Raw genomic sequence first — 23693 nt, forward strand, 5'->3', positions numbered from 1 at the left:
AAGGAAGGATCATGGGGTAGCTCATGACTTTTAAATGTGCCAGAGAACATAAAAACAAGAAAATAATATAAGTTTAGGCTTTTGAATTCTTGGTCCATCACACAGTGAGAACATTAGCAAGTTTTTAAAATGCTCTAAAATAATCTCTGATATAACAGAAATTCTGACAACTTTATCCTACGAGATGCTACATTACCCACATACTGAGTTCACAGTCTTGTTAGGTTTCTTACATTTAAATTACATTGACTAGAAAACAAAGTCTGAATATCCTGAACCCCATATTACTCAGGTGTAGGAGACAACTTGAGTGACTCCCTTGAGTGCAGAACAACTGCTGCAACTTGATGATATGGAGACTAATTTCCTTACACTGATATGTTCAGAGCTGGCTATGGTATTTCCTTCTCTCTTCAATTGGCTCTAAGCATTGCACATAAGGTCATCTGAGGCACTAGTGTGTAATCTCTAAAGCCATCACAGTCTCCTGTTTCCTCTTATAGTGCTCTCTCTAAAAGATATGAGCACAGTGGGATGAGAGAGCCAGTCAGCTCCAGGAATATCAACTGGGTATGAGCCTCAAGGTAGAGGCTATGACTCCCCAGAGCACAAAAGTTTACATATCAGAAACTGAAGCAACAACCTTCTAAAACAATTCAATTGCTACATTAATTGAATTATGCAAATTGATTCTTCTGCATATCCTTATCTCTGCATTTTGCAAAGACGCTTTTCTCCCCATCTGGCTGGCCAGCTCAAGTTACCCATGTAGTTCCTGCCATCCTCACCATCACTCATCCTTAAGCCACCTCCTTTCTTCACAAGATGATAAAATCTGGGGGAGGCCTAGGATCAGGACCTCTGTCTGCACATCCTCATGGGGACTGGGTTTCGGACTCCTTGGCTGCCCTTAACTTGGACTATGTCTTACTCTCTCGGTGGATTGCATTGGAGGTGGTAGATTGGAATTAACTTGCTGGGATTCCAATAACATCTAATTGGGATTATAAATATAACCTTTTGGATTGTGAGGAAGACTAGAAAAAGGATTACACTACTTGGATGACTGTACGCAATATCTGGGATTACTATATTTGGTGCTCAATGTGGCCGGAACGCACAACTTTCACAGCACAAGAACCAACCATCATCCAGCAGACAATCCACTGGATCCTGCATGACAAATTTTAAGGTAAGAAGAGCACTTTCTTAATTACATTTGTTCAGATGTAAGTAGTAATTATACTCTAATTGCCAAGGGTAACCATGGGCCAAAAATATTCATTATCTGCAGAAGAGAAAGATTTCAGTTTATTGATTATAAAGTTATTGAAAGATGCAAACATTACTGTACCACCTAAAAAAGCTTTTAGACTGCTCCAACAAATACCTTGTTCTACCCTTCTTTCCCCAAAGCTGGTACACTGGATATGAGAGTTTGGGATAACATAGATAAAACCCTTCATGAAGCCACAGAAAACAAAAATAAACAACTCTACCCTGAAACTATAACTACCTTTAATTTAGTAAAAATAGCTTTTAGGTCCTTACAAATTAACTTAATAAAAGACACAGACCACCATCAAAGTTACATTACAAAAGACAACCTTCTGGTTAAGACAACTGAGGTAGAAAAGAGCCCTGAAGTAGCAATAGTAAATAATTCAGATCACCACAGTAACGTGCCTCTGAATGGGTTCATAGAGACAAATGAAACCTATTTTTAAAATGCAGAGAATCAAATGAGTTCACTGTTGCAAAATATCCCCAAAGATATTTGTAAAGAAATACAAAATCTTTCCAATGTATTTACATATGTGTGGCTCCATTTACCACACCCAACTCAGAAGCTGCTACTGTGGTTCCTACAGCTCCACCCGCTCCCATACCACAGACATAGCACAGCACACCTCCTGCTTCCTCACTCGTAAAAAAAAACTCAAGTACCGTGACACGGTCCATGCTCAGCCTGTGTGTTTCCCAGTAACTGTGGAAACAATCCGGACAATCACACAAGAAAACATGGAACACACACTACTTTAATTTCCTGCTCCTCAAAGAACTCAGGCAAAGTGTCCTCAATACTGGGGTTCAAGGTCCTTTTCTCTAGGTTGTTTAGACAACATAATTCAAGGTTTTCAAATGGTGCCAGGTCAGGTGACCCACCTACCTCGCACATGTCTACACACAAATTCTACATTTTGAATTACAACTAAGGACACTCACTGCAGAGCGAGCACAAAATAACCAGGACAGTGAAGATGAAAACATACAGGCCATAACACAAGAAATGCTATCTGACATGGGACAATACACTGACGTAAAAATTCAAGCAACCCCTTCTTTTCATGCAGTGTAAAGAACTACTACATCACACGTGGGTTTCTGTCCCAGAAGATGGTCCACTTAATAAATCCTTTACCCAAGTTTTACAAGGCTCTACAGAGACTTACATATAGTTTATAGCTAGACTACATGAAGCAATACATAGACAGACAGGTCTCTCATGAGGAGGCTGCTAAAATTATCTTTCATCAGTTATATTAATCTCTTATAGGCATCATCAAAATCACCTCATAGTTTCCTTAAATATATTTTGATAGGATTATTTCCAAAAGATGTGAAGTATAAAACAAAAGAGGCCTTTATTCTGAGAACACAGAGAGAGATAATGGACACCACCCCCACCCCCACCCCCCACCGCTGGAGTCCGGCTTTCTCTCTGGTGGACACGTGGCATGGGGGGGTATATAAGTAGCCTAAGCTTAGGGTAGTGTCCTAGGGCCATTAGAGATGTGCAGGTATCTCATTGGCACATGTTTGGCGCCAGGGGAAGATTCCTAAGGGTGGGGGGAGATAGAGTCACAGGTAAATCTCTAGGGGCGGGGGGAGGTTCCAGTTGAGGCTTTCCTGGCTACAGTGTCCCATCTGGGCCAAAACCCTTTCATATTTTTTTGTTTGTTTGTTTTTGGTACCAAGGATTGAACTCGTGACCTCGTGCTTGCCAGGCAGGCACTTATATCGCTGAGCTAAATCCTTGGCCCTTCATCAGCTATCATATTGAAAGAGTTTTGCTCTTCCAAGAATTTCAAGAGTTTTGCCATAATGCAGGACATTATGGCGGTAGTTCAACATGATGGAAGGCCAAATTGGGGATGCCAATCCTGACAGCCATGTCCTCCTTCTTCCCCAATTACAACTTCCTCCTTCCTTTCCCTGTGCATGTGAAGAGAATTCCAATCAGCTCCCTGTGCATCATCAATGCCTGCCCTAGGCACCACATCTGGTCAAAGATCACATACACCCCACACCCCCATATCCACGCAGAGAAGAAAGCCAAACCCTTGCTGGTTGTGGGCTCCTCTCCACGGTCTTTAAATAAAAGGCCCCTTTTACTTTTTTTACATTCTGCTCCTTTATTGTGGCAGAAAACTCTGTTAACACAGATAACAATGAAGACCGCAGAAGAGCCTTAGCATCAGTCCTTCACACTAGAGATTTATCTGCTTATATTCAAACATGCCAGGATACTGGTTCCACCACCATGCTTCAGGACTCATAGCACAGGCTATGTCCCACTGTCTTACTGACAGATTAAATGTAATGAAATGTATTGATTATGGCAAAGGAGAACATACGAGTCAACACTATGCAGCATCTCTAGAGGTGTCAGTCCCTTTAACTACTCAGGTTGGGCCTCATCTGTGTCCACACAGTATGAAAGGGTTTCACTGGAAGAAACATTGTAAATCTAAATCTCAAAAGAATGGCACAGTCTTGCCGAAAAGCAATGTGCCCCTTAGCCTATGCGCCAATAATTCAAAACCAATTAAGCTAGCTTTTTCTAGTCCTAATCAGTCTAGCAACAATCTCTATGCCTCTAGTTTTCCTGGTCCATCAAACCAACCAGCATGCAGAATTAGATTTACCTGGGGCTCCTTACATTCGTTCTTTGGGAGTAAAAATGCCAATTTTGATTCCCACTGAAATTACCACTCCTTCCCTTAGCCCTGTGAATAAACCTGTTAAAAACAGGCCCGTAAGCAAAAAAACCTTGTTTTTCTCAGGATATTTCACTTCATACAAATACTCAAATTGATAAAGCTCTTATTGCATTGCTGGGGATGAGAATTGATGTCACCGTAGTAAACAACCGATCATGGACGCAGACTTGGTTGCTTAAACGTGCCTCCCTGGCCTTGCGAGGTTCAGGCTCTCCTCAGTTACCACAGCTACCCTATGTCAGCCATGACAGACAGACAGGTGTAGTAACATCACTGGTTGTGCCCTCAGTTAACCAACATAAAGCTAAAGTTGGATTTATGATAAAAAGCCTTTGGTACTTCTATGCAAAAAAGGTTGCAGATCTTATTAACACCATTAAATAAACAACAGCAATGTGGTCAATTCAAGCTCACACTATTACACATAATTTTAAAAGTGCTATGGGATATATTCATTAAAACTGTTCCATTCCTTAGTGGTCCTTTTACAACCTATTTTAATCTCCCAAATTCACTGTCATTTGGTGATTATAATGCAGGTGCTCTGGTAAATCTGGCTTCCATTTTTAATAATTGAAGACAAGCCTATAAATTTTTTCATTATATTTCGAAACCTTTATTAGAGACATTTAAAATTACCCTAACACAGGCTGGACAAACTGCGTTATGAGATTGAAAGCTTACAGCTACAACAAGGCTTAAAGTGCTACTATAGTGTGCCACATTTTTGTATCACCCCATTGCCATATAACAAAAGCCTACATCCTTGGGGAATGATCAAAAGGTACATACAAAGAGCAATTCATCAGAATATTACTATGGATAGAGATGCTCTTCAAAGACTAACTAGTGCTGTCCATGTCACAACAGACAGCTACCTTTGATACCCAAATTAAGGATTGGGATAAGTTTGCTTATGCCATAGAACAACTGAATCCATTTGTATACGTCAAGGTTCACTTTTGGTTTTATACTGAAATTAATGTGTTCAATCTATTCTTTATAATTTTTCTCATTAGAGCCTGTCATAAAGGATTCACTACCCAAAGAGAACTTGAGGCCATTAACCCTGCTGGAGCTACAAAAAGAAAAGGAAAAAAGATATGGGAGACAACTTGACTGACTCCCTTGGGTGCAGAACAATTGCTGCAACTTTGATGACATGGAGACTGATTTCCTTACACTGATATGTTCAGAGCTGGCTATGGTATTTCCTTCTCTCTTCAGTTGGCTCTAAGTATTGCACTTAAGGCCAGCTGAGGCACTGGTATGTAATCTCTAAAACCATCAAGCAGTCTCCTGTTTCCTCGCACAGGGCTCTCTCTAAGATGCATCAGCACAGTGGGATGGCAGAACCAATCAGCTCCAGGAATATCAACTGGGTGTGAGCCTCAAAGGTAAAGAGGCTGTGACTCCCCAGGGCACAAAAGTTTACATATCAGAAACTGAAACAACAGTCTCTTAAGACACTCGTGCTGTCTCTCCGGCTCCGTTTTGTAAGGTTATTCTGGTCTTGCCTAAACACTGTATAAGTCGTATGTAACACAGCATGGTACACACAGGTACCAGTCATAGTGGCTTTGGAAATGACTTAAATTTCTCTGTGCATATATGTCCACAAGGCTGCAGAGCTGCCTACACTTTTCTTTCTCATTTCTTTTCCTTTCTTTTTATCTTCTTCCTCTCTTCCCTCCCCCTTTCTTCCCTTACTTTCCTTCCTTCCCTCTCCCCTCCTTACCTTGCTCCCTTTCTTCCTTCTTCCCTTTTTGTCTCTTTCCTTGGTGCTCGGGGTTGAATCCAGGCCCTCTAACTATACTATTTTTTTAACATGTCTCCTGGTCCATGTGTAAAACCACCTTGGCTTCCAGGGACTATTCATTCCATTTTCACTCGAATATTGTGATTAGAAATTATAAATAATATATTAAAAGTAAAAAATATAAATATAACAACATATCAGAAAACTGAAGAAGTAAGTTTCAAATAATTAGATAAGAACAACTTGACATTAACTGAAATTAACTGAAGACCTATCCACAGCTGGACTTTGTTGATGAAACCCAGACAATCCCTTGCCTTAAGTGTGTCCAGTGCAGACAGAGCTGCTTCCAAGGCTGGAATCGCCTCCGCTAAGTCACTTTCACACTCATTTTTCAGAGCTTGGGCTTCTTCGGCCTTTCCACTGGCTATCTCTTCATCTAATTTCACAAATTTTCTTTTTGCTTCTACTTGTGCAGATTCAATCTCAATAACCTGAAGAAAAGAAACACAGAAAAAACAAAGACCATTCTTCAAATATCCTATTGCTTTCTCACTCCTAGGGGAACAAAAGAATACTTAAAAATGAGGGAATCCAAACACATCATTTTGCAGGATTTTAGAAAATGAGGAGAAAAGCAAATACGTGTGCCCCAGTTTAGAAACAGGCTTCACACTTCCCTTAAGGACGGATTCCCCTTGAAAATATAATGTAAAGTGGAGTAAGCCAGGTATACAATCTTAACCATCACATGGTTTCTCTTATATGAGACAATCAAAATACAAATAAAGAGCAAAATGAAAGACATAATGGGAGTAGGGAGATAGATCTTTTTCAAATAGGAAGAGGGAATCAAGAGATGGAAGGAAGGAGTGGAGTGGGGGAAAGGAATAAGTAAAAAGAATTGGAATGTGTTATTTATAGGTACCAACTCCCCACAAGGAATGTAATCATTATAAAATATAAACGTGTCCTTATAAAAAACAAATACATTTTTTAAAAACAGAAAGAAATCGAACCCACAGGGGACCCAGTGAGATATTCAGGCAATTAAAAAGGGTAAAGTTCCTTGACACTAATCACAAAAGTTAAGGTTTATTTTCAAGGCTAATTTTATGTATTTAATTGACCTCTGACATTCCTAGAAAACACTCCGGATACTCTACCTGCATCATATGTGCATTTTCAATTTTAGCTTCCTCCAGTTTGGGCTGTAATTGTATAAGCTCCATTTTCATTTCGGCAACCTAAACAGACAATCGGTCATTCAGTTTCTACTGCTTTAATAGCTACTGCAAGCACAGAAAATAGAAATTCAGATGCATCAGTAAGTATTGGAGCAGAAGATCTTAACATTTTTCATTTCCTTGTAGGATAAAAAGATGAGTATAGCCAGTTTTTCACAAAAAACTCTCTCCCCTTTGAGTATGTAATGTAACAGAAGAAGAAGGCACTCAGCATGAAAGAAATGCAGCCGGATGGGAAAACCCACCCCAAGTAACTCCATTACACTATGTGCATGGTATGAAATGTGAAAATGAACCAACAAAATACATACATACATACGTATATTTGATTCATTAAAAATGTAAGTTTTATATGTAACAGCTGTTATAATAAAAAGTCAGCAGAGACATTTCTCAAAGGCAGATAAATAAAAATAAAGCACTGTCCTTAAATATATGTGTGCTGAACAATTTAATGAATTTTCTACAGCTCACTAAATTCATCTGTAAAATGAGGATCATAATGGTGACCTCATGGAGTCCTTATGAGGAAGGAATAACTGAAGGAATTCTTGTGAAGTACATAACACAGAGCCTGAGAGATAGCACAAGCTCAGTCTCAGTGAATTATAACTCTTGTTTTACTGTTTCTTATCTACCTCCCTGCATACTCCCATTTTGAGCAGCTCATTAAGTTTACCTGGGACTCAGCAAATGCCAATTGGTCAAGCCCATTTACATATCTTTGCTTTGCTTCCATAATAGCTTGTCGCTTCTTAGTCAAAAGTTGTCGAAATGAGCCAATAAGTTCAAGGTAAGAAGTAGCCGTGACATAGTTATGTCGTCCTAACTCACGCAAGAACCTAAAAGACAGGCAAGCAACATACCTCACTACAAGCAATAGATTTCACAAGGAGGTAAATTCAACATAGAAGTAGCAACAAACACGTAAGAATAAAGAACAAGGTTTATGTAGAAGCTGCCACATACTTGAACTTTATGACTACATGCTTCCCTATAGAACTGTATCCTGATTTCTTGTCTGCAAGTTATCAATAGCAATGATATATTTAAAAAGCACAAATCAGTGAAGATATCTGTAAAATGTGAGCTACTACAAAACATAAATGCTTTTAAAAAATATTTTATAAGCCAGGAGGATCTAACCTTGTAAGAGAACCAAGATACTGTAAGGCAGGCGAGTAGAGTCAGAAGGAGAGTGGTCGCTAGGGTACAAGCAATGGCATCAGTCACAATTCCTTGCACAATGCGACATGTTGGCTGAATGAGACAATGCAAATAATCCCATTTCATGACAAACCCGTGGACATAGCACACTGTTTAGTGCCTCTGTCCAAGTCAACCATGTTGGATGATTGTTTGACTTTGCTCTTAGGTTTATGCATCTTCAAAATGAGGATATCAGAAATGAATAGCATTATAACATGTACTTTAGAGGTACCTACACTCCATGAATTGATCTAGAGAACCTGGTGCTTGGGGGTAGTCCTTGGGATTAAGCCCAGGACCTTCACACTGAGCTACGTCCTAGCTCTTCATTAAAAATTTTGAGATAGGGTCTCACTAGGTTGTCCAACTTTCAATCTTCCTACCTCGGTCTCCCAGAATTCTGAGTTGCAGGCATATGCCAACATCTCCAGCTGAAACATGCTACTTTTAACCACAGCTGATCACAATACAACCAGGCTTTATACATGAAAAAGGCTAATCATATTTTGGAATAAATTTGGAGTAGGGAGCTGAAAATAATTTGTCATTGCCTGCACCCAAAATTGAAGAAGTAAACCCAAAAGCTAGGAGGCATCCAACTTGCTCCAAATGCACTAAGAAGTATAACATTTAGTCTGCAAAGAGAAAAAAGAAGGTAGATACCTGGGGAGGAGTGATAAGAAGCAAAAAAAAAAAAAAAGATTTTTTTTTTTTTGTCTTTTTTGAGACGGGGTCTCGCTATGCAGTTCAGGCTGGCCTTGAGCTCACTTTGTAGCCCAGGCTGGTCTCGAACTTGCAACGATCCTCCCACCTCAGTCTCCGGAGTGCTGGGATTACAGGCGTGAGCCACCACGCCCGGCTAACAAAAAATATTTCTGGATGGCTGATGGCATTGTGACTCCTGTTTCTGGTCACTTCTGCATTCTTTGTCTTAAGCTTTGTGAACACCCCTGTATCTCTATACCTAATTTCCTCTTTTTGTTAAATTTGGAGCAAGTAAGATTTCCATTACCTATGGGCTGAAGATCTTAACTAAATAATCAAAAAGATTCAGAAGACACAGCATCATATTGAAATTTGGAACTCTCACAGAAAGAGACAATTTAAAATATGAGGCATCAATGTCATTTTAAAACTCATTACTGCTAACCTGTCTGAAAGATCCATTATGGAGGTGTGAAAGTGTTTGCAGACTGGAACCACCTCCTGTCTTTCAACCTCAGTAAGCTCCAGTGTTTCTAGGAATTTCACAGCTACAAGTTCAAGAGCATCTTCAGGCCACGGCTACAAATACAAAAAAGAATAACTTATGAAATTTAAGATAAGTGCCCCAACCCAATTATATAAGTGACTTCTTACTGGGGAAGAATTCATAGAGAAAACAGAATTCAGATGACTGAAGTCTCAATTTATTAGATCTATGAAAAACCTCGTTAAGGTTTAATACACGAAAATTAAAAACAGGGATAACGCATTATAAAGGAAAGGCCAATGAATTTTACCTGTCAAAGACACATTACACTGACTTCCTAGTTCTTCTACTTAGAGGTCTATCAGGCCTCCCAAACGCAGCACGACAGTGATAGAAGGTGCTACCAGTAGTTGTCTGCCCAATATCACCCTTTTTCCTCAGCATACCAATTTGATTTCATACTAGAAATATGCCTAGGTAGCTAGGCATGGTGGCTCACACCTGTAATCCCAGCACTCGGAAGGCTGAGGCAGGAGGATTATTGCAAGTTTGAGACCAGCTTGGGCTACACAGCAAGTTTGAGATCAGCCTGGACGAACTATATGATGAGACCATGTCTCAAAAACCAAAAACAAGACTGCAGCCCTTCCAGGGGGAGAACTAGCAGTGTCCCCTGAGATCCACGCCATGTTGGAACTGAGGATGCTGTGAAAAGAAATGACCATTCTGCCTCCCTGCTTAGCAATAGTGAACCTACTGCTACATGGCCTAGAGTCAAATATCCCACTTCCCCTATCCTCCTTCTCCTCCTCCTCCCTGCCCATTAGCAAGTCAGAACCAGAAATCTGAGCATCTCCTGGGAGATTGACCATAGCTAATAAGGGGGACTTCCTTCTACCATTTCTTTGAAGGCAAATATTTTTATTACTGTTTTGCTCTTTTCTGATTAATGGTACTGCTCTATTCAATATTCTATTTTGATAAGTTCTATAGTGTTCTATATTTCACCTCATTTTGATATGCAGGATTGAAAGAACAACTATTATAAAGATAACAAAATATACTGTGATACCTATTACTGTTATCCCGGTAACCTGCTGTGAAGTTCTGTACCAATTTCACTGTACGATCTTAGTTGGCTTTATTCTTTTTTTTTTTTCCTTTTTATCGGTACCGGGGATCGAACTCATGGCTGCCTGCTTGCAAGGCAGGTACTTATGCCACTGAGTTAAATCCCCAGCCCCCTAGTTGGCTTTATTCTGACTTGTTCTGTTGTATACTTTCAAAATAAAAATTGAAAACAAAAACAAAAACAAACAAACAAAAAAATGGAGAACTGTGCTTAGCCAAAAGACTACATTACACTTCTGCGTAATTCAGAATAGCCAATGGCTCATGAGCAGCTGTTAGGGAGTACTTCTGAGAAGCTCTTAGAAGACTGCATAAAGCTGATATTTTCCCCCGGCTTTCCTTCTTCTGCTTCTACTCTGGTAGAAGCAGAAGTTGTGCAAACTACAGCTCCAGCAGTTGGAAATCACATGCTAAGGATAGTAAAACAAACGAAAACAAAAACGTTGGTATCTTGGTAACTTTATTAAATCACAAAATTTCCATTATGCTAATCTTCAGATTTTTTCTTTTCCTGGTGCCGGGGCCACACGCATGCTAGGCTAGTACTCTACCACTGAGTCCCATCCTGCCTTCCAGACTTTTCACATTTAAGAGACAAACCTGCGATGTTTATTTTGGGTTTCTGTTACTAGCAGCCCCTCATATAAAGCTTTTTACCGCCCCGCCTCGCATCTGATTCTTATGCAGTCCCTTCCATCTTGGTGAAGTTCTTCCTTTGCTTTTCCAGGAAAACTCTCACTGCTGTATCTTCAGTGCCAAAAGCAATACTTTCCAAATATCTGAAATATTTATTTAATGGAGTAATTTATGTTCAATGAATATTAATCTTCAATTGTTCATTAGAATATTTTCCAAACTTAGTTTCAACAAGATGTATATATTATTTTCTCTCAGAGTAAACAATTTACATTTTAAGAAAAAATTTTTAGGGTCTACCTTTCTGTTTTAGTAAATACAAACTTCTGATCAAGCACCCCACTAGTAAAAAGGTTTTAAACACATACTGTTAGCATATGTATTTTAATAAATTATAGTCATGTGACATTATTGTATTAATATATTTTTAACCTAAAAGAGGCTTCCAAAGATCAACATTAATGAAATTTTGTAAGATAGCACATTAAGTGTCATATGATTTATGCATCATAAAAACATTACTGAGGCTTATTTTTGTGCCTTGAGTGCTCATTTTCCATTGTTCTGCTAATCACGCAAGTTTAATACTATCTGTAGCAGTTGGATTATTTATGGCTAAAGTGACAGAAAATCTTATATTACTTGTTTTACAAAAGAAGATGTATAATCTTACACGATATATCCAGGGTCCCTCCGGGGTTCCTTGATTTTACCAGTTCAGCTGTGTCCCTAAGGATCCAGGTTCTTTCCAGCTTTTTCTCCAGCATTCTCAGTGCACTTTATTTCATCCTTGTGCTTGTCTCACTGTGGTGGCAAAATGACTATCACAGCTATGGGAATCGCGTCCTCAAGTGACAAAGTTGAGACACACACAAGCCCCCGACCTACTGTGTAACTCTTTTTACACTGAAAGAAAACTTTTCCCGAAGGTCCCCGGCAGACTTTACCTCAGAGCCCACTGGCAAGAAGTGGTTCACACACAGGTTCATGCATCAAACAATACCTGGCAAGAAGAGCTAGCAGCAACCATGACTAGTCCAGCCATGAATCAATTCCTGTGACTGACTTAGAAAATCAGAATTCTGTCACCGAGAATGGAGATGGTAGAAAAACGGCTGCTGCACGGGTGACCAGAGCAGCGTCCATGCTGTCACAAGCTGATATAAGATTTTTTTTTGTCTTTTTTTGTTTTTATCGGTACCAGGGATCGAACTCACAACTGCCTGCTGATATAAGATTTACTGTTTGAGTCCAGGTAAGGCCACGTTCCAAACAGCCTTCTAAAACTTCTTTTCACTGACTTGTTGATCTGTGGCTTTTGTTTCATGATAGGTTGACACAGAACTCAACTTACTATCTGCTTATGTTTTCATTATGCGTTCCATTCTAATTTTACTCAGAATGCTTAGTACACCAACTGATTTACTATGCAAACTAAGGGTATTTAATGTTCATTCATACGAAACATAAAAACATGCCAATACCAGATCCCTCATCCTCTAAGTTTTTTGACATCCCTGAAAATATATACTATAAACACTAGAGATTTAGTCAAAAAGTCAATGCCTTGCTGACTGACACAGTGGTTAACACTCACTTCCTGAGTTTTATAGACCCCAGTTCCAAACAATGTCATCAGTTCCTCTGACACAGGATTTATCTTTGTAATGCTTCACTGTAAAGTCTTTGTTCCTCTCTGCTATCCACTCAATCTCCACTACATGTTCTCAAGATTGCTCTTCTAATTTTCCTAACAGTTGTGATTCACTTAGAATGAAAACTCATAGAAAACATACAGAATTAAATGGAAGGCTACCATTTTCAAGAATACGGATACTTACTGCTTTTACGCAGGCAGTGACAACACATAGTTAAATTTTGGATAGTGCCCACTTGGTTTATCTGTCTCTTCTTGAGCCCAACTCCAATTAATCTACCACAGAGTTTCCAAGTGTTTCATTTTACCTTCTAAAGTATAAATTTTCTAAAAATATTTTAATGCAGTTATAACATCTTTGTTATAAAACCAAATTCTAGGAACATTTTACAAGTCCTTCTATAACCTGACACCCACTCGAAGCTCCAACTTAACTTCCATTGGCTTCACAGCCACTCAGCTGTACCACACTGTCTGCAGTTCCCTGAATGGGCAGTGCCATCTCTTCCTTTTTTACTTTTGTATACACTATCCTCTTATATTAATTTTATGTGTCAGCTTGAGCAGAGGAGGGCGTGTCCAGATATTTGTTCAAAGTCAAGGCTGGTGATATGGCTCAGCACCACAGCACCTACCTGGCTAGCACAAGGTGCTAAGTTTGATTCTGGCACCAAACAACAACAACAACAGTGTTATTCTGGGTGTTTCCATGAGCATGTTTTTATGAGTTTAAGTGGATTGGACAAATTATCCTCCTGTATCAGTGGACCCCATCCAATCAGTGGAAAGTCTGAACTGAACAAAAATGTTGATCTCTTCCTCTCTGCTTGCTTTCAAGCTGAGACACCGATTTTATTGCTGACTTCAGACCTGAAGTGAAGCATCAGCTCTTCCTCATCTTGAACCTGATGACCTTCAGACTGGAACTAAACTGTGGGCTCTCCTAGTTTCATGATGCTGATTGCAGATCTTGAGTGCTCAATTTTCAATCATTCTGCTAATCATGCAGGTTTAATACTTGTCCCCTGCTCCACAATGACCTGTGCCAATTCAATTCACCTGGTGGTGCACACCTGTAATCCAAGCACTCTGGGAGACTAAAGAAGGAAGATTTCAAGTTTCCAGCCTGGCCAATTTAGTGATTTCACAAGACTGCCTCAAAACAAAAAATAAAAAAGACTAGAGATGCAGCTTAATGTGAAGCCCTAGGTTCAACTGCCAGTATTGCAAAAAAGATAAATGAATAATAAATATATTTATATATAAATCCTAAAAGGAAAAAATTGTTCTTAAACATAACATTGATAACAGGCAAAACAAATTATTACCAGAAATTAAATTATATTAAACATATACAAGGTTAATATTGATACAATTAATTACATGTTTTATAAATCATACCTAGGTTTCTCTCACTGCTTCCTAATACATCCCTTTGGGTAACTAAGTCATTTTCGTATTTCAGAAATTCACTGTCTAGGGCCAGGGATTTAGCTCCGTGGCATAAGCGCCTGCTTGGCAAATGTGAGGTCATGAGTTTGATCTCTGGTATCAAAAAAAAAAAAAAAAAAAAGAAATTCACTGTCTCTATACATACCTTTTCCACACCAACATTATAGATCTTTTATATTGTTTTGACTACAGGTTGCCTTTTATGTCTTCTGCTCTAGAATATATGATCCTTGTGCAGAGCCTATGGTTTAACCAGCCCCTGATGTGGAGTACTGCCATTATAGTACCTGGGCAAGAATCACTTGCTGAGTGTGTATTACTGAGCTTAAATAAGACACAGGTAAAATTCTAAGTGGAAGCTGCTACGCCCCTTCTATCACAAACCTGAAACCAATCAATGGTACAGCAGTTGATGAGAGACGGGAACTGCCTCAAACGATTTCGAAAGGCATCTCCAATGGGGCTGAAGGCCACTACGACATGAAGATTATCTTTGCAGCGATTCACAAAGAAAGCAAACAGGGCTAAGGGACTGAGCTCACCATGCTTATTGCCAGCCTGAGCTACTGGACGAACACCCTAGAGAATATAAAAATAAAGATCTTGTGAGTGAAAATAAGTTTGCTGATCATGCGATTAGTAAACATTAAAAGATGAGCAAGTATTATTGCTTCCCATAAACACCCTTAAATTTTTGTGTTTATATCAATACAATGGCTTTGATATAATTTTACTTACAAAATATCTTCTAACTTTATAACTCTACAATTTGAAAACAAATTTTTACCTAGAATTTGCCTTATAATCACAAAAGTTCACCAACTTGAGTAGAGATCTATAACTCAACATTGTGTTTAAGAAGAAAAAAATACTAAAACATCCCTCTGTAGGAAGCTGCTCACAAAATGGAATTATAAACTTTAAAATATAATAATAAGGTGTATCCAGGGATGTGCTATGGGAAGATGAGCAAGACAAAGTCAGTAAAACAGTATGCAGCATCTGATCTTTGTTAAATCTTACCAAATAGGTACAAACTGGGTGTGGCGCGTGTATCTACAGCTCCAGCTCCTAAGAAGAAAGGTAAGTGGATGCCTTGAGCACAGGCATTTGGAGCCAGCTTGAGCAACACAGGGAGACCCAGCTTTAAAAAATACACAGACATATATAAAATATAACAGTACAAAATGTAAATAGTAAAGCAATGAAGAGTTTAGCAGAAAAATTATATGCAAAAAAACCAACAGATATAGTGGATAGAAAAGCTAGACAAAGAAACTTCAGTCCCAAACAGTGACTACTCTTTGGATGGGTCTATTAAAAGGTGAATTTCTCCTATAAATTAGAAAAAATCACCATTCATCAGTAGTTTTACCACATTCTTGACATTTTCCAATAAAAGCAAAGGTTTTTTTCTCCTTCCCCAGCCCAGGCCACGAACTGATAATGTACCATTTACAAGGGCTGGCTAATACTATATAATGGTTTATTTGGTTGGGTTCTCACATCTCACAACCACCCTACCCAGGAGGACTACTGCTTGTGCTCTCACTCTACAGAAGACAAAGCAGAGCGCCCACAAGGAGGAGTTCACTTCACTCCTGACACTGCTACTGGAGGCTGAGAATGAAACTTCCAAGGGTGAATGACAAATTCTGTGGAAGAAGTAATTATAGTAAGGAAAACAGGGGAAACTACTATCAGAGAATTTTATGGGAGGTCTTAGAAATGAGGATCAAGGGCCAGGGATTTAGCTTAGTGGTACAAGTGCTGGCCTGGCAAGCACCAGGTCATGAGTTCAATCCCTGGTCCTTCCCCCCCCCCTTAAAAAAAAGTTAATGGCGGGGTGTAGTGCCACCCTCCTGCAACCCCAGCACTCCAGAGGCTGAGGCAGGAGGACTGTTGCAAATTCAAGACCAGCTGGATCTACAAAGTGAGCCAGCCTGATCACACAGGGAGACTCTATCTCAAAAAAAAAAAAAAAAAAAAAAAAGAAAAGAAAGTGAAAAGAAATGAGGATCAACTGATGTGATATCTGATAGTAGTCGGTGCTTCATAACTCATATTTTGTTGATTAGCTCACAAAACCTGACTTTCAAATATATCAGAACTGTAAGACAAGTAGTTTTATCAAGCCTTGACAAATTTGCCAACCAGTGATAAGTCATAGGTTAATCAAGTAGCATGAAGATCATGGTTTTTTAATATCAATTCAAAAGATTTAAAAACACTGTAATAATTTATAAAGCATACTAAATATTACCAAATGGGTAAAAGAAGGTGCCATTAATAGAAAATAGAAAATAAAAATTCTGCCTCATAACTATGGTAGAAGTAATTTGTTTCTGAGAGCCAAACAAAATAAAGAATTTATTAGCATAAACACTTAAAAGCCCTCAGTTAAGTGACACATTACTGGTTCATAGCCTGAGGTGGAGAAGGAGAAAAAAATTAATCCCAAACTACAATGTATTAAACTAGCATTTCACAAGTTAACTAAGTGTGGTGGTGCATAGCTGTAATTCCAGTACCCTGGGAGGCTGGGCAGGAGGACTAAATGTTCAAGCCCAGCCTCGGCAATTTATTAGCAAGACCTTATCTCAAACTATAAAATTAAAAAAGGGCTGCTGATATAATTCATTGCAAAGACCTTGGGTTCAATCCCCAGAACCACACATACACAAAAAATAAGACCTGTTTTTAAGGAGGCTGTGGATATAGCTCAGTGGTAGGGCACTGCTAGGTATGCACAAGACCCTGGGTTCAACCCCCCAGTATCACAAAATAGAGAAATAAACGCGACTCCCCAAGACTGACACCAAGTGAAATAAACATGAATAATTGTACAGGCAACACTAATGCTGAATAGTAGACAAAAGCGTTCAAGATAAGAAAATTCCCATGCTGAGAACAGCACTCCGCAAAAGCATTTACCTCCATCACTTCTTGTTTTTCATCTGCTGCAAAAATGTTAGGCACTTCTCCAGTATTGAGCACACTGTCAATATCTTCTAGAAAAGCTTCCTCTTTAATCTGAGTGTCTGTGATTAGGAAGACTGTCTTCAGGCCTCGCATACCCACATTTTTCAAGAGACCCTTAAAGTAAAAATGTTCTGATAAGCAGAGTGTGGTGGACTTCTGTTGGTTTTGCTTTCTTCGACACTACATTTATTTAAGGGCACTTCGATTCTGGTGGGGATATCACTTAAAGCTTCTATTCTCCTGTCCCCTCACTGATTCAGAAAAAGGCATGTTTAAGCAGACCCAACCCCAGTGTTATTTCAGGGATCCAGATGGAGTTGAAATAGAGCAATTGTTATTCTGAGATGGAGGAGACAGTGGACCAATAATCTAAACTGCTTGGGGCCAACTGTGTTACCTTGGGAATGAGCCTGGTGAGTGGAGAAGGAAGATGAACAGAGAAGATCACTGGCAGGAAATAGAGTAATTACTAAGGACAGAATTTAACCCTGAAGTCAGCCATGTCGAAAGACTATCACTCTGTATACCTGAGTCTTGTAAATCAGTAACTTCCTCTTGCAGTCAAACTAGTTTGATCTGTTTTATTTTGTGCCAATTGAAACTAAAATACTCAGTTAATATAAAGGTATGGACATAGTAGTATCCCCAAGCTCACTGTATAGACTAATTATAACTTGACTATTTTCTAAAATTCTAGAAACTTCTAAACAGACTATTAAAGACAGTCAAGATTAAAAATTAAATTACAGACTTCCAGGAGAACATGGTGGATAGATAGCAGCAGCTTTGGAGGCTCTCTGAGAAACCACACTTAAAATCCAGGAATGGTGCCAGGCGAGAAATCCTAAGCAAGGGGAGATATACTTTGCCGACCCAGGAATGAACTAAACTAAGAGAAACCAACGGGAAACGCAATCCCGGTGATATAACAGGAACAGATAAGGTCTCAGCACGGAAGCTGGACCCTGCGCCACTGGAGGCTGCAACTTGAATTTCCTGCAGCCGCTGCTGCCTCCCAATCGGCATGGCAAGAAGAGAGGTGCAAAAGCTCTGAGAGTGGGAAGCAATGAATAGAGTTGAGAGCAGGACTGACCAGAAGCCCTGCATTGACCTGCGGTGAGTGAGCAGATTGAGGACCCTTCCATAGAGTAGAAGGCTTCAGCAAAGGACATACTGGGACCAGGAGGGCTGGCCGGGACAGGATGCTGCAGTGACTTCAGTCACATATTCCCCTCTCAAGCAGGATTGGTGGGGAGTACCTGGCCTGTGTGACGCCGCTGACTAAGACTCAGTAGGCTAGCCCAAACCAGGTCCCAGTGCCTGGAAATACACCCTAGCAGTGAAGCCTTCAGTAGGTTGACCTGGAGGGGCGGGCCCAGCATAGGCTGCCCAGGTCGGTGTCTCCTTAGTACACTGCAGTGGGCGGGAAAACCTAGCTGGCGCAATTCAAACAAACTGAACTGACAAAGAAAGAAACTGGGCCTCCTATATACGCTTGTATAAAAGGAACAAAAAATATGGGAAGAGGGAGCAACAAGAAAGGGTCCTTGGCTCCCAATCCTGAGAAACATGCAATATCAGACACGGCACCAAAAGACATAAAGTGCTATCTCCAGAGCCTCATAGAGGAGTTCAGGAATGAAGTTATTAACGACCTGAAGCAAGATATAAGTAGAATAGTTAGAGAAATGCTAAGCACCATCCAAGAAAAAGCAGACGGTGGAATGGAAGAACAGAAAAAAAGGGGAGAATTGTTTGATGGAGAAAATAGAGAAAACATAGAATACATGAAACAGGTTCAAAGAGATTACCAGGAAACTAAAAACTCTATCGAAAACTGGCATAACAGCTTGAAAGAAACTAAGGATAGATTATCTGAACTGGAGGGCAGATTTGTAATCTGGGAGCATGAAATGAAAAACTTCTTAAAAATAACAAAAAAACAAACAGCAACAATACAAAGGCTAGAAGATGATAAGAGGATCTATAACTTAAGAATTAAGAACATAAAAGAAGAAGTAGGGACACAAAGAAATGGACTACAAAAGCTATTCACAGAAATAATCCAAGAGAATTTCCCTAATTTAGCAAAAGGTAAAGATACTCAGATGTATGAGGCATATAGGACCCCAGCCACCTACAGCCCAAACAGAACAACACCAGGCATATAATAATCAAAATTCCAGAAATCCAATATAAGAACAGAATATTAAAAGCCGTCAGACAAGAAACAGATCACTTACAAGGGAACACCCATCAGAATTACAGCAGACCTCTCGGCACAAACCATCAAATCACGAAGAGCGTGGGGGGAAATAATTCAAGCTTTGAAAGATAATAATCTCCAGCCAAGATTGATAAATCTTGCACAACTGTCCCTAGAAATTGATGGAAAAACAAGGTGCTTCCAGGATAAAGAGGAACTAGGGGAATTTGCAACCACCAAGTCAACTCTACAGAGAATACTGCAGGATAGTCTAAAAAAGGAAAATACCAAGATTCCAGAAATAGTGGCAGAGAGGACACAATGAATGGACCAGAAAGCAAAATGAAGAAGACAAACTGACAACAAAGGACAGAAAAAGAGCTCAACAGAAATGAGGCAGAGAAGATCAGAAAGTAGGAACAGCTATTTTGGAGAAAACAAGACATCATAATAGCTAGTGCTGATTTAGTATCCTCTTGTTTTGAAGTCCCATCAAACATGTATTCTTCTGTCTCCATCAGTCTTAAAAGGTTGTATCTTATTGGATTATTATATATGATAATATAAGTAAAAACTTTTATAGACAGAAACCATTGTTCATTTTCTGTTAATTGGTTCTAAATACCCTGTAATAATGTCATTCTCTTGAATGGTTTTATAGTGTCTTGATATGTTAGGTGCTACAGTATATGAAGTTATACTCAAAGATTTCAAGGAAAGAGACACTATGGTAATTATTTTTATGTCAGGATATCTTGTGGTGAAACACTATTTTGCTTAAATGGTTATGTTTTGACCTGCGCTGTTCTGTTGTTATGCCCTCTTTTATCTCAATCCCCTTTTTAAAAAATTATTTACTTTTTTATCTTTTTAATTAAGGGAAAAATAAATTAAAAATAGCAGGATACATTATAGTAACCTACTTTGATTTCCTATTAACTTGATTTGAAATCCTGTATTGCCCTCACCATCTTGTTTTGACTGATTTTCCCCTATTCTGCTTTGCTTGATAGTACCACGTTCAAAAGTATAGGCAAAACTGTGAAGACAATAAGATTCATTATGACGCCCATTCCAGTTGACTATTATCTTCTTTTAAAGTCCTGTAATGTCTCCAATGCTTTGGTTTTATTCTTTACTGTTTGGTTCAATTTTATTATAACTGGCAATTCTTCTTAAAATAGCAAGAGGCAGTATGGTAACCATTGTTGATCACCTTGTATTTTGTTTTTACATTATCTATTATGTCTATCCTTTTGATTTGACTCTGTTCTGATATGTCGCATTTGGTTTTACTCTCTTCTAAAAAAGTAATAAGAACTGTGGGAGTAATAAAACCCAAAATGTGTAATTGTCATTGTACAAAAGAAAAGAACAGAAAGTGCTCTAAAGTTTACAACTGCATATATGTTTAAGTGTATAAGATAAATAACCATATTACTCAGTGTTTTTTGGATCATTGAACAAAACTGTTTGCACTGTTTGTTTGAAAGTCCATTTTATATGCTTCAATTTTGTAACTTGAACAACTATTTCTAAGATGAGAATATGTAATCTATTAACTAGTGATTTCTTACTGTTTATTTTTTAAATTTTGTATTACTTGTACCCTTCTTCTGTTTTTTTCTTTTTCTCCTTAAATAAAAAACATTAAATTACATAATGCTTACTCTTATAATCCACAAATGAGCCCCCCAAAGCCCCCAAACTCGAGTTCAAAAATGGGGCAAAACATATTTTTTAAAAAGCAGCGCTGCTTTATTTTATCCTGGGCCCAGCAACACAGTGCATTTGGAGTTTGCAAAAGCTGTGTGTGTTTCCCAAAACTTTCCAGTCCCTTTTGTAGATATCACAGTTTACAAAGTAAGGGGTTATGGGCATGGATCAGGAAATCTGCTAAGGAAATGTTTTCCTTAGCAGAGACAGAGTAGTCTAGCAGTAATTAACAATCCTTTGTCAGCTTATTTTAGCTGTTATTTATAGAGAGCAACAATGGTTAACATATCAATTAGGTTAGGTTCCCAGGGATTTACAATTCTTTACAGAGGGGAGCATTGATTAACATATCAATTAGGTGGGGGGAGGGACCGCATACAGAACAGTAGGTGGCATTACAGGTACTTTGGCATAATACAAACATAATGAAGTTCTTTTGCTAGTTTACAGCACTTACAACTAAGTAAAAAACAGATATATTAAAAATGAAGGTAAACAAATACTTAAATCCCTTCAAGCCATTTTACTATATTTGCCATCACTGATACACTGAAAGTTATTTAAATGTATACAGCAAAATACCATGTAATGGTGTTTTAGTCTCTTCTCTACTCTCTTTTAAGTGACATCACCTTGGTAGCTTTAAATCAGCCATGGTAGTAAGCCTTACACTGTGGAAATTAGCAATTAGCACAAACAGAGGTCTTAGCAAGCTGATTGTTCAAACATTTGTCAGTGTGTAACTACAATTCACAGTGCAAGTAACACTATAACTTCTGCACATGATTTTTAAAAAATAAACTGCAATTTCTACTGTAAAACAAAATCTTTTAAATCACTATTAATTCTAATTAATATTTTCACCTCATAAAAATAAATGGTAGATTTTTTTATACAATAAAGGCCTTAAACCATTAAAGCCATCTCTCAATATGTAGGCTGTTTTGTTTCTAGAAATAATTTTCAATCATTGAAATTGAGTCTATAATAACTAACTTAAAAATAAATAAATCAACTTATGTGGCAAGAAATATAAATGTAATATAAACAAATAAACTAATAAAAGAAAACTAAGGAAACTAGATTTTAAATAAGTATTATATTGAATTATGTCAGCTTTATAGTTACTAGTTTGGCAAAATAAAGACATGTATAATCTAGATAGAGCACCACTGTATTTAAAAGTCATATTTGAATTTGTAATATGTGAAATTATCTCCAAATGAAAAAAGGTCCAAGTAATATGCCAGTAATAGTACAAAGAGCCTGACACATGTTATATAATTTAATGAAAATAATCTACAAAACAGGTAACACTGAACGGGTTGCTGGCCCAGACCGGACACTTTAACCAGGAGAAGCCTCAGCCGGAATTAGGGAGCTCCTGCCTCCCCCGCCCCTAGAGATTTACCTGTAACCCTGTACCCCTGCGCTTAGTAACCTACCTCTGGCGCCAAACGTGTGCCAATGGGCTACCTGTGCATCCCTAATACCCCCTAGGTTCCACCCCAGACCAAGGCTACTTATGTGCCTCACTCCACGTGTTCGAGAGAGAGTGTGTTCCAGGGAGAGTTCGCCGGCCCAGGGTGGAGATGCTGTGCTCTGGGGGCCGGGGGGGTCTCTCCCCGCATTCCCAAAATAAAGGTTACTTATATTTTATATTTCTTATCTTTTCAGCCACCGCCGGCCACTCCACTCCTTCCCACTCCTTCCCTCTTACTCCCCTTCTCAGACCTAACAACACTATCCAAATTTTACAAAAAAGCACAGAAGGTGACTGCAGCAGGATGTGAAACTAGAAAGCCCTAGCCCCTCTCCAGAGCGTTCATGTTCCTCTCAGAACTGCAAGCCACATGAGACATCCCTAAACAAACACACTGAGCCTCAAGTTCAGCTCCATTTCCGGTCACAGGAGACAAGATGTGGACGGTCCCCTCTCAGCTCACACCACTGAAAACAAGTGCATGGCCTGGTGGTTAGATCTGCAGAGACTCTGGCCCTTAGGAAGGCAACAGGGGGAGGGCGACATCAAGAGCAAAGGACAGAAACAGAAAATCCAAAGGTCTGAGGAACAGGAAAGGTAGTCAAAAGCTCTTCCATAAACTAAAATAAAAGTATACACAAAACCCAAAGAAGTTAAGTCCCAAGAAAAGGTCTGGGAGGTCTCAGCTCTCTGGCCACGCCGACTGGTGAAAGTCTTTCTCAGTATGAAAGCCAGCTGCAAAGAGCAGGACAAGTTGCTATTTTTTCAAATGCCCAAATCTCAACAAAGTATGCAAAGAAACAGGGAAACACAGTCCAGCCAAAAACCAAAATAAAATTCTAGAAAGAAACCCTAGGGCAATGAAGATTTATGCAATACCTGACAAAAGGTTTTAAAACACTTGCCTTAAGGGTGCTCAGTGAGCCAAAAGTACACAATGACAACACAAATATACAATTAACCTGAACTGGAAAAACAACATGAGAATGTCAACAAAGAGAAACTATACAATAGAATCG

General features: G+C 38.9%; 1 protein-coding gene across 1 annotated transcript in view; it reads right to left on the reverse strand.

Annotated features, from left to right (window-relative positions):
* The window catches only part of Dnah12 (dynein axonemal heavy chain 12), a 244057-nt gene that overhangs the window by 98718 nt on the left and 121646 nt on the right, over positions 1–23693 (reverse strand). The window contains exons 44-49 of the mRNA XM_063257331.1: positions 17222–17383; positions 14672–14866; positions 9370–9503; positions 7690–7852; positions 6930–7010; positions 6081–6257 (exon numbers count right to left, since the gene is read on the reverse strand). Coding sequence (XP_063113401.1) covers positions 6081–6257; positions 6930–7010; positions 7690–7852; positions 9370–9503; positions 14672–14866; positions 17222–17383 — 912 coding nt within the window. The remainder of the gene's footprint in view (positions 1–6080; positions 6258–6929; positions 7011–7689; positions 7853–9369; positions 9504–14671; positions 14867–17221; positions 17384–23693) is intronic.

This window comes from Cavia porcellus, unplaced genomic scaffold (genome assembly GCF_034190915.1).
Source record: "Cavia porcellus strain 051 isolate PalLab524CR breed Dunkin Hartley unplaced genomic scaffold, mCavPor4.1 scaffold_10, whole genome shotgun sequence".
Classification (NCBI taxonomy): Eukaryota; Metazoa; Chordata; class Mammalia; order Rodentia; family Caviidae; genus Cavia; species Cavia porcellus.